The following is a 12,465-nucleotide window of genomic DNA, read 5'->3' on the forward strand; positions in this document are numbered from 1 at the left end:
TCCAGCCCCTGGCACTTCCAGTGAGCTCATTGGAGTGTTTTTGCTGGAGGAGCCTCCTATAGCTGACTGAGTGAGTAGGAAGGAGCAGCCGAGCAGAAGCGAACATTGCCGCTCTTATGGAAATGTTGCTCCACTCTGCTGCCTGCTTTGCAAATCAGGGAATGCCCTCTTTGATCCACTGACTATAAAATTAGTCTTTGGATGACTCCCTCCTAATGTGTTTCAAAACATGCCCTGTTTAATGTCAACCAGCAGGAGGACATTGAAGCAAATATGTGCAGAGACAAATGGGATGAAAAATACATCATTTTAAAAATTCTAGAGCAATTTACGAGAAACGCCCGAAGGTAAAGATTGGGCTGGTGTGTCCAGAAATATCACAACAACCGTTCCATGTTTCCTCCGGTTGACCTCGCGCTGAGAGACGTCTGTGCACATTTTTTAATTGCTTTTATATTTGGACTGGCTAATCACACCCGTGGTCCCTCTGGATTGTCTTGACTTCTTTTGAATACGAGTGATGAATAAAGGTACCTCACTGGGAAGCGATGCAGCTTCCTCCTCTTTTAAATACTGTCTCTTTCCATCTAAATCCAAAGCTAGTTACCAATGCAGGAAAAGAACATGGGGTTATATCTCACGGCAAAATGCAGGAGGTATGAGTGTACTACAAGCGCTTGCATGAGAGACATGCAAAGATAAAAATCCTGAAATAGTTTGTGCATAGCACTAATCAGCCAACACTGATGTGAAAAGTCGACTGAAAGGTCGACTCTGTGCATTAGTGATTTGGCAATCATGCATTGAGCCATCCTGTGATTTGGTGGAAAAAAAAACTCCACTTGACTTAGAAAAATACTGATTACGGTGTTTCTGTATGTGCTTTTGGAGAACAGCTGTGAAATTACATTTTCAATTGCTCCACCAAGATATGTCTCTGCTCCTTATATGGCACTTTTGTGTGTCTTCTAATCCAGATGTCCCCAACGCCCGGGCCGTGGACCGGTACCGGTCCGTAGGTCATTTGGTACCAGGCCGCGCAGAAAGAATAAATAATTTACATAATTTCCATTTTATTTATCTGAGTCCGAAATATGTTTTATTTTGAAAAATGAAAAGTCACAGCTTGCTGCGCATTTCTGTGACGAGGAATGGGTCGCAAAGCTCGCTTACTTGTGCGACATATTCAAGCTGCTCAATGAACTCAATCTGTCACTTCAGGGGAAAATGACAACTGTCTTCAAGTTGGTTGATAAAGTAGCTGCATTTAAATCCAAGCTGGATTTGTGGGGACGGCGCGTGGATAGCAGTGTATTTGACATGTTTCAAACATTGGTGGGGTTTTTGGAAGAGACTGAGCCAAAGCCTTCATTCCCCCTGCTCCACCATGAATCCAGCATGCCTGTGCAAGAGGAAGAACAACTGCTGGAGTTCGCAAATGATGGCGGCCTTAAAAGTATGTTTGAGACAACAACTCTGCTGGTGTTATGGATTAAAGTGATGGCAGAATACCCCGAGATCGCCACAACAGCACTGAAAACCCTGTTGTCGTTTCCGACATCTTCTTTGTGTGAAGCGGGGTTGGACAAGACACTTCGGGTGTCATTGTCTCCCATTATCCCTAGATGGGACCGTCTCGTTGCAGAGAAACAAGCTCAGGGGTCCCACTTTTTTTTTGTCCGTGATATATATATATATATATATATATATATATATATATATATATATATATATATATATATATATATATATATATATATATACACACACACAAAGACGTACAACAGTCACTCTCACACTCACACCTAGGGACAATTTGGAGTGGTCAATCTGCCTGCCATGCATGTTTTTGGAGTGTGGGAGGAAACCGGAGGACCCGGAGAAAACCCACGCGGGTCCGGGGAGAACATGCAAACTCCACACAGGAAGGCCGGACCGGGATGCGAATCTGCACGGTGAAGCCGGTGTGCTAACCACTCGACTACCGGGCCGCCCATATATATATATATATATATATATATATATATATATATATATATATTGGATATGCCTTTATTAGTCTCACAGTGGAGAAATTTACATTTATATATATATATATATATATATATATATATATATATATATATAAAAACTTTAAACTAAACTTTATTTGTATAGCTTCAGTTCATGACAATGTCACATAACCTTGTCATGCGATCTACAAATAGTACCTTTGAGATCAACTGGTAGATCGCAATCTGCGTATTGAGCATCCCTGCTATATGTAGTAGGAAATATTTTACATGCAATTTCATTTTTTGTCCAATATATGGTGTTTAGCACCACCTCTCAGTTTTCATCTTCCTTTGACCCAAGTCACCTGGAATCGTTTTCATTTACAACCACGCTCCTAAACTAGCATTATTGAAAATGGATGCCCAAATTCATGTGAAATAGTGCATCCCTGACAGCTAACATCTTAAGAACAGATTTGTACACTATACATGTCTGTATCATTCGAGATTCCCAACTGTACCTGGCCCTCAAGGTCAAACGCCAGGCAGGCAACGCCATGACTGTGCACATCTTTGAGGATGGACACTGTCTGCACAGTGTAGGAGTCCCACACACAGATGTACGGCTCTTTGCCCACCTGCCCCGTGGCCACCAACACACGCTCAGGATGTAGAGCTAAACTGTAAGGAGAGTGGGGATGAGAAAACAAAATGTTGTATTAGCAAGGCCATTTTGCATGTTCGTCATTTGTCAGCGCGTGTGCTGCGAGAAAGTAAGAGGTCACTTCCAGCAAACTATTACGATGAAATGAACACATTAAACTCATGTTGGGGCTGAACGGCAAAGGAGAGGGGCAGCTTGACGAGGTGACATGGATGACTTAGCACAGATCCACGAGTGGGCAGGCATCGCTATCAGTGCCATTATAAAGTGAATTTTCCATATTCCATATCTAACGAAACGTTTACTTGGTATGACAAAGAAATAGCTTCATCTTCTTTAGCTTGATGCTAATACAATCTAAAACACCACAGAAGGGCTAAGGAATAACATCAATATTGCAGGATAAATAATTAGAGTGTATTCAGCCACAAACGGCGCAGTAACATATCGTGAAAAAATAATGCAAAAACTCTCAAAAGTAATGCAAAAACTCTCAAAGGCAAAAAAAAAGTTATAAAGCCAATTTTATCCAGGGGGTTTCCTCGTGTAACCAGGCATACATTTGTAACATTCTTACACAATCCTCCCCTTCTCTGCCAACTTGAAGCACTCCAGGTCAACAGCTGAGCAACAGCATGCTGCATAACGCTGTCTCACTACCCCCTCACACCGCACCCACCCTTTCAGCAGCCGCCGGTCACGCTCCGGATTCGCTGGGCAATTCATACTCTTGCTTTCTTCCTCATGGCCTATATTATTCCACTCCGGTTGAGACCACCTTCCATTGCAGTCAGTATGACTGCTTAGCCAACTCCTCTCCAGAATGGTTTTAAAATAAATTCATAGAATTTAGGAACAGACATTGACAAGATGTCCAAGGAGAGAAGCATCCACCTGGTCAATGCAAACCAGCTGAAGAAATATTTTTGAATAATAATGCCCTGACTATTTATCTTCCATATAGATGAGCTGCTACTTCTGTGTAAGCTCTCAGTCGTACAGGAGTGGTCCATCGATGAGAAGGTTTCTTCAGCCGTCATCTGTACAAATTTGAAGGTTTCGGACGTTTCGCCTCCTATCCAAGAGGTTTCGTCAGCGAACTAAAGTCTGACTGGTCGTATTGGTCCTATTTATATATCCCAAATGTCCAGCCAAGGCGGCGTCGGACACAGCTATGATAGGTCCCTACTCTCAGGTTGGGGGGAGCAGAGGCTGTGGCCCCACTGATTGTTCCTACATTCCTGACTAACGACTGGCCCATTTCCCCCACTCCCACCGCCCTCACATCCTTCCCGGGGACAAAACCTAGACACTGGTTTAGATATGTGGACGATACTTTTGTCATAATTAAAAAACAAGAAATTCAATCCTTCACAGATCGCCTCAACTCTGTAGACATCAACATTAAATTTACTCGTGAGGACATTAAAGAGAACCAACTAGCCTTCTTGGATTGTAAAGTAATTATAAAAGAGGACAGAGCGCTAAAAACAGAAGTCTTTAGGAAGACTACGCACACTGACCAATACTTACTGTTTGACTCCAACCACCCTTTACAACACAAATTAGGAGTTATCAGAACCCTCCAGCATAGGGCTAAACTAATACCAACTAGCATTGAAGGTAGAGAAAAGGAGTCAAATCATATCAGGCGAGCACTCACTAACTGTGGGTACCCTCAGTGGTCATTCAACGAAAGAATAGGGAATGAAACCAATAATTCTCAAGATACAAAAAGGAGAGGAGTAGCAGTACCTTACATTGCAGGAGTTTCTGAAAAATTACAAAGAGTCCTTTGGCAACACAAAATTCCTACTTATTTCAAACCGATAAACATGTTAAGGCAAAAATTAGTGCATCCAAAAGATAGGCTACCAAATGAAAAACAAAGTAATGTAGTTTATTCCATACATTGTAAGAATGACAATTGTAAAGAGCAGTACATTGGGGAGACTCAACAAATTCTCAAAAAGACTTTATCAACATCGCAGGGATAATACAAGTAGGCCTCAATCGGCAGTACATTTGCACCTAAAAGCTAGCAACCACTCATTTGACGACAATGAGGTTAAAATCTTAGCGAAAGAACATAGATAGTTTGAAAGGGGGGTAAAAGAAGCGAATGTTATAAAACAACAAAATCCTTCATTAAACCGGTCTGGTGGGGTGAGGTTCAATTTGAATCGTTTATACAATAGCCTGCTTCAGCAAAACAGGTTAGGCAACATTCGTAATGCTGATGAGGTGATACCGGTGGGAGTGGGGGAAATGGGCCAGTCGTTAGTCAGGATGGTAGGAACAATCAGTGGGGCCACAGGGAGTGGTCCTCTCCTCCCCCCAACCTGAGGGTAGGGACCTATCATAGCTGTGTCCAGCGCCGCCATGGCTGGACATTAGGGATATATAAATAGGGCCGATACGACCAGTCAGACTTTAGTTCGCTGACGAAGCCTGTTGGATAGGAGGCGAAACGTCTGAAACCTTCAAATTTGTACAGATGACGGCTGAAGAAACCTTCTCATCGATGAGCTGCTACTTGTAACTCAACATCCTTCCACGATATTGTAGTATAAAATGTGGAACATCCCGAAAAGGCACGCTTGGGGAGAAGATGCGACTAGATCTATCATCCGGCTCTTCTTGTTCTTTGCTTCTCTATAGATCCTCTCACCCACCTGGCATAGTTTCTCAGCTCAATTTACAAATTACATAATCACAACAATGCTGCCAGAAATAATATTCAGACACGGAGACAACAAATTGGAACACATTGAAACGCAGTGAAATCAGTTAAAAGGTGTGCACTGACACCAAAAAAGAAATCTAGTTTTGTTACATTCACTTGCAAAGAGAGTTGTAAAAAAATGAGAAATTGGTTTTCCAAATACATTTTCAAAAACGACTCCCAGATCCTTAGAGGGAGCGAGAGATCGACAGGCGCATTGGTCCGGTGTCTGATGTGATGTGGACTTTGGATTGCTCTGTCGTGGTGACGAAGTAGCAGAGTCAAAAGGCGAAGCACTCAATTTGCCGTTCGATCTACAGCCCAACCCTGATCTATGGTCACAAGCTTTGTGATTGAAAGAACGAGATTCCGGATACAAGCGGCTGAAATGAGCTTTCTCCGTCAGATGTCTGGGCTCTCCCTTAGAGTTCAAGGTGAGAAGTTCGGTCATCCAGGAGACGCTCAGGGTCGAGCCGCTTCTCCTCCACATAAGGATGAGCCAGATAAGGTGGCTCGGGCATCTGATTAGGAAGCCTCCTGGATGCCTCCCTTGTGAAGTGTTCCGGGCATGCCCCAGTGGCAGAAGACACCAGATGACCCAGGACAGGGTGGAGAGAGCTGCCCAGCTGGCGGAACGTCATGCCCGAGGTGGAAGAAGTGGCAGTTTGGCTACTGCTGACCGGCGAGACCTCGGATAACAGAAAATGGATGGATGGATGCAGACCAGTGTTCTAGGGTCAAAATTGAAAATGCAAATGCATCGCCCGAACAAGAGACTGCTCATGTCCCCACCGCTGTTTGTACATGTAGCATCTTGAAGCAGAGACCACAAAAGCTTGTGCGCTGACCAAATACCGCAAGAATGCTTACATCAGTCTTCCCGTTTAAAAAATTATTTGATGGAACTGATTTACATCTGGGTCACTTGCCAAAAAGTGCATCAATAAAACCTGCAGTCAGTATTATAGCTACACTTACATTAAGAGCACAGAAAGGTGACTCTATATGACAGACACATGGCAAAATGAACTACTGAGACATACTGTATATTCACATCTATTGATCCACTCTGAGACAGAATTACTTTGAGACTCTCAAGCACAATAGAAAGCAAAACACAAAGCCACATTCTCCAGCAGTGGTTGTCTTTGTTTCTGTTTGCCTTCATGTGATTTAAAAGGAGGTCAGGATTAAAACATTTCTGGGGACATATATGGGATTTTTCCAAAGGTTTGTCATTTTTAATCCAGTTGTCCACCAAACCTTATCTGAGACACCTGCCCATATACTAGGTATTTAAAACTAAAAATAGAAAGGGGCGATTTGGGAAAAAAACTAATTTAATTTAAAATAGTGACACATATTTGTGTGTATTTGTACCATTCTTTGTTCAAGACATTATTTAATCTGGACCAAGTATTCCGTGTCCAGTTAGGACAGGAAATTAGCGTGACGTGCTTCTTGCCGGGAAGTGTGCCAAACAAGCATAACATATGAAAGATGGGATTTGAAGGAACCTCCAGGCCTATAACTCTGGAAGGGCTTCGTTCTAAGGTTAACAACACACAACACGATATTCTACATACAACACCGTATGCAGAACTATACTCTAGGGATATTTTTCTGTCATTTCCTGGCATATAGTCTGTTGCAAAAAAAGTTGAATCCACAACACTGAGAAGTGACAAGGTGAAAAGCATTAATATCATTCAAGAACAGGAACGCTAAATTATGCAGCAAAACACAACATAAAGAAACAAATAACATCATTCTTTTGGTAGTTCAACCCAAGATGAATTTTGGAAAAAAAGGGAAGAGCAACATATGGAAAAAAGCAACACTGACAACGCATACATCAAATCACATGAAAGAAGCTTGCACAATGGTTGTGAATGAAAGTGTCATTTATCGATGTCATTGATCTGCTGTACCTGCTGAGAGGAAGAATCCGACGAATTGCAAGGGGGATGTATAGGTCTATACACCACGCACAATCACTCAACCCAGTGAACTAAAGTCATAAATATGATGTACTTTCTTTCCACTTCTGAAAGGGATAAATTGAAGACATGAAGGCCCAGAAGCACACAGCAGCGGTGAAGGTCTGCTAACCTCCATGGATTAAACTGAATTTGATAATGTCTGTGGACTCCACCAATCTGGTGGTCACCGACTAACAAATGATTTACTGTACATTCATGTACAGTGTTATCTCAGTTTACGAACTTAATTTGTTCCCAGATAGTGTGTGTAAGACGAAAAGTCTGCCAAACATTTATTTCCCATAAGAAAACTGAGAAAAACTGAGAAAAATGAGAACAATCCGTTCCCAGGTCTCTATAAAACATACATTTCTACTAAATAAGCCTTAAAACTACACAAAATATACCTTATTCCTATGTATCACAAATGTGTTATTGTATTGTAATTAAAGAAATAAACTGTACTAATAATAAAGTCGTTTTATTTACCTTTGTGATGGTCGTTGATCTTGTTGCCTCTTGATGATATCCGAGTGATTATAAGAGCAAAAGTACTCCACTAGATAACAAACAACGTCTGCAGTCAAACGGGGTGTGGAAAACTAGTCTGCCAGCCACCATGGCGCTGTTCAACCATGTGGTTTGGTGTTCATCTGCCGAAAACTAGTCCACCAGCCACCGTGGCGCTGTATGGTTTTGTTTGTCAGCCGAAAACTACTTCGTATGGCAAGATTATATCCTCGCGAATTTAATGTTCGTAAGGCGAAAAGTTCGTAAACTAAAGCATTCGTAAGCCGAGGTATTACTACATTTAAAAAGTGAAATAATTTTGTGATGGATAAAATTAAATGGACCATGCAAATACATTTTAGCCCTTCAAAATTGAGACAAAAAAAATTACAAAATTCGGAGGAGATGCTTTCTTGTTACTCATCCAGTTATGAATATGATTCAAATAGTTCTGAAGAGGAAAGCATAAATGTTTGCAATCGATTAAAGACGTACTTCTGTATCAATTCGAGCCAATGAAGCGTCCCAGAAAATGCCCAAGATGGCGCCCAAGCTCCGTTGGAAATGGGCTGATTTGTCTGCTGGTAATTTGTGTCAACTAGTATCAAATAGTAGTCTTGGTGAAACACACAATGATTCACCATCACATTATTTATGTGTTTTCCTTCTAATTTGCCATCAACACGGATCAACACGAAGTTTTCAGACCGAACAAAGTACCCAAAATGCATTGTGTGTCGCTTTCTCGGTCAGGGGCGTTCCAGACGTGACGTCTCGACAGGCGTCGTCATCAACTCAAAAACAAGACTTCCTGTATATTCAGTGCGAGTCTTAAAACGTAAAATATAGCTATATGCCGTGGAATCTTTGTAAAATATGCTCAGTCGAAGTCATTTGAAGTGATTTTACAAATTATGGACACAACTTGTCCGGAGGCGGCGGTTGTCCTTTAATTGTGGCATACGTGTAAAACCCTAAAATCTGATTTGAATGGAATTGCACCAGATATCTCTTCGTAACTGTTATTGTGTCATGTCAAACTCTGGTACAACTTTTATTTTCCCAGGCCAACATGTTTGCCTCTTGCCTCCCCGCTCCTGCAAATTCACACGTTTCAGTCGCTCAACACCCATGTGAGTTGGTTCGCCCACAAGGCAGCAAGCGTTTGGTAACACTGTAGTCGAATGAATAATGGAGCAGGAGCCCAGCCGAGAAACGACAGACTACAGTATATATTGGCTAGTTATCTCCAGGCCAACACACGCACATGTCAACGTGAGCACTGGAGCGTTGGACACATGTTATTGTTGTGTAGCATGCTGGGAGAACTGTCACCATCAACGGTAGGATGATAGAGCATTGTATTCATTTGATCAAAATATAGCTGCCTAAATATTTGATGAGCTTTGAAAACGCACACAAAGTTCTCGTGTGTGACAAAGGTGGGTCTTTTTTCTCTCAAACGGTATGAAACAATTGGATGCAATATTGTTTTTAATTATACATGAGCCTTTTGGAGGTGAAATGTTCTCCCATGACCCCTCTAAAGTTTTATTAGAGTCACTGTTTAATTTTATCTTCATACTGTATTTTGAGGACTTCATCATGATATGCAATGTTTGAGGCAAGGGTGTCCAACTCTGGTCCTCGGGTGGGTTAATTATCATTAGGGTCATGGGTGAGCGAGAGCCTATCCCAGCAGTCTTTAGGCAGTGGGCCAGCCAATCGCAGGCCACACAGAGACGAAAAACCATCCACACTCACACTCACATCTAGGGACAATTTAGAATATTCAATTAACCTGTCATGCGTGTTTTTGGAATGAGGGAGGAAAACCATAGTACTTGGAGAAAACCGGAGAGAACACAAAAACTCCACACAGCAATGCCGGAGAGATCGAACTCATGGCCTCTGCAATCTAAGGTTGATGTGCTAACCACTGGACCACCGGGCCGTCCCTGATGTGAAATAAGTCTGATGATATATATAACTGACAGTGACTTTCCACACAGTGGACGAAGTGGATCTAGTAGAATTTAATTGAGTTTTAGTTGAGTTCACCAATTCAAGGCTTCCTTGAAAGAGAAATCTATACAGCTCAGCTGCCGTAAATGCAAGGTGTTCTGAAAGTCACTGTCCATTGATCTGTACATCTCGGTCCATAAAAGAATAACAAGCATGAATAACGATTATTCTTCCTTTTAAAAAAATGAGACAATTATCTGATTCACAAGAACATCATTCAATGTGATCCTGAATTTATTCGTGAATTGAAAATATGAGAGTGCCATTTCCGAATTTGTTCGGGTTTTGTTTTTTAATGCTTTGGTGGCGATAAAGTGCTGGGCATGGCCTCTGGCAATGTTTTTTTTATTTTCCACAAGGGGGCAGCATTCACCTTTTTTCCATGTTAGCGCTTTGTTCCAGCTTCAGCTTTTATTAAAGCGCTATAGAAACCAATATGTATGTATTGCATTGTATTTTGGACAGCCACCCTCATTTCAAGCTCATATAACTCCAGACCAATATAATTTATGAATTAACTCTTTATTCTAATGAAAGAAGAGAGTCTAATGTGTCTAACCCTGTCTTGAATGTTTCTGCAGTCCTAAAAGTCAATATTCTGTGGTTCCTGAAATTCAAGTGACAATAATAAAAACTGAGGCACTGGAGTGGATAAATTTTTGCACATGCCTGACAGTGAATGAGTTAAATATATTTACAATGATTTGAATTCCAAGCATTTCCTTGCTTAACCATACAATTTCCCCCTTTTATGTCTTAATTGAAGGGGTTGTCCAGATGGAATAACCTGGGTTAGGCAGACAATTTGGGAGGGTACTGTGATGTCGTGTCCTTGGCAAAAACACTGGAGCCCCACGCCCATTCACACGCTTGTTACCTTGCACTTTGACGTACCCTCAAAAGGGACTCCAACATACCCCATCACACAAGGTGACGCCCGCTTCTTGGTGCTAAATTCAACTATTTTTAAACGCAGTGTACCTGATAATGTCATCGTTGTGGCCCAGGTAGAATTTCTGCTTGTGTTCTCGAGTGTTGTACACCACTCCCACTCCGGCCACGAAGTAGACGATCTCCTTGGCGGCGGTGTAGTAGAGGTTGTTGCGACACTGATGTCCCCGGTATCCGTACACCCACTCCAGTCTCAGGTGGCAGTTGGGAGCAGTCCTGTCAGCCATGTCCTCACTTCCCTGTCTCTCGTTGTTTCTGTCACGTAGGGTGTCTCAAACAGTGGCATTCACCGAGGAGGATTTAATTTAAGACCGTGGCTCCCATCAATTCCCCAGCGTTTTCACCAGTTCGGGGCGAGCGTAAAATGTGGCATTTTTGGGAGGTTGCAGTTATCCTTCAGGTTGGGCGGAACGACTCTATGGCTATTCGAGAAGCCGTTTGAGAAGCTGAGTTATTGAGAGTGGGAGTGGAAGTGTCCTCATACTTATTTAACTCCGTGTCGCGGTCCTCCTCTTCCACACAGGTCAAAGCTCCTGTCAAATCCGACCAACAAAGATGGTGCTGCGCTATTCTACAAGCTCCGCCTATACACATGACAGACGAGTCTTGTGTCCAATCCTACTGTGTCAGTTGTTCCAGAGCCCTCCTCAAAAAGCAGACAAGGACGAAGCTAATTGCATCCTATACTGTATACAACTGGATCTGTGTTACTGTGTTTCCAACTTAAACCAGTACCAAATTTATAGAGATCAAAAGGTCAAATCACCATAAGGTCTTACAAAGTTAGCTGTCAAATGACATTAACATTTTAACCATCTAAATGTGATAACAGCTGCATGGAACCTGCATGCATCCCCATGCACATCAAATGATAATTAATAAAATTTGACTCACCCTTGTTCAGATGCTTGGTTTGAGTGATATAAGTATTTTTTTTTCAAAAAAATTCTTCTTGTTAATATGACAATTCTTTCAATTCGGTTCAAAACAGAACTACTGTTTATCAGAATCGGACTCAGTAAGCCTTTAATTGTCCCACAATAGGGGAATTTCTATATTATGTTATTGAGAGAGAAACATGTAATGTGTTTCAATGTTTTAATGTTTGTCACAAACATGCATATCGTACCACAACTGGAAAAGTGGCATTGTTCTCATTATTAATAACTAATTATATTCAAAATCATGTAGAATATGATTTAGCACACCCCTGCCACCATTTAAAATGCCCCGAATTACCTCCTAACAAATTTCAGATATTCTGGAAGACATATTAGTAGTAGATGTTTTGTAGTGGATTTTTAGATGTAATATACACACAGTTCCCCCCTTATATTTATGTAGGAAAAAAATCACGTTGATTATGTAGAAAAAAAATCACGTTGATGATGTTATGGGGCATTTTACCCGTATGGAAAAATCCATACAAAACAGTCAAATAATAGGTGACATCAGCAACAACTGTTTCTGAGATGTTATAAACATACTTGAAAAGAGAGACAATGTATTTGGGATATTTTAGAACTGTTTTGAAGAAAGGAAAAAGAAGGTAATCTAGTACTTTTGTCAACACAAAAACAGAAACAGGTAAAATTGACTCGTAAGAAAATACTG

At 41.4% G+C, this 12,465-nt stretch overlaps 1 protein-coding gene across 2 annotated transcripts in view; it reads right to left on the reverse strand.

Annotated features, from left to right (window-relative positions):
- eml5 (EMAP like 5) overlaps positions 1-11,378 on the reverse strand; it is a 39,990-nt gene extending 28,612 nt beyond the window's left edge. For both annotated transcript variants that reach the window (XM_089005252.1, XM_089005251.1), the window contains exons 1-2: positions 10,882-11,378; positions 2,516-2,675 (exon numbers count right to left, since the gene is read on the reverse strand). In XM_089005252.1, the coding sequence (XP_088861378.1) occupies positions 2,516-2,675; positions 10,882-11,078 (357 nt within the window). In that variant the 5' untranslated portion in view covers positions 11,079-11,378. The remainder of the gene's footprint in view (positions 1-2,515; positions 2,676-10,881) is intronic.
- Positions 11,379-12,465: the final 1,087 nt, after the last annotated feature.

The sequence above is a fragment of the Hippocampus bargibanti genome, linkage group LG09 (assembly GCF_051943395.1).
Source record: "Hippocampus bargibanti isolate YZ-2025 linkage group LG09, ASM5194339v1, whole genome shotgun sequence".
Taxonomy (NCBI): Eukaryota; Metazoa; Chordata; class Actinopteri; order Syngnathiformes; family Syngnathidae; genus Hippocampus; species Hippocampus bargibanti.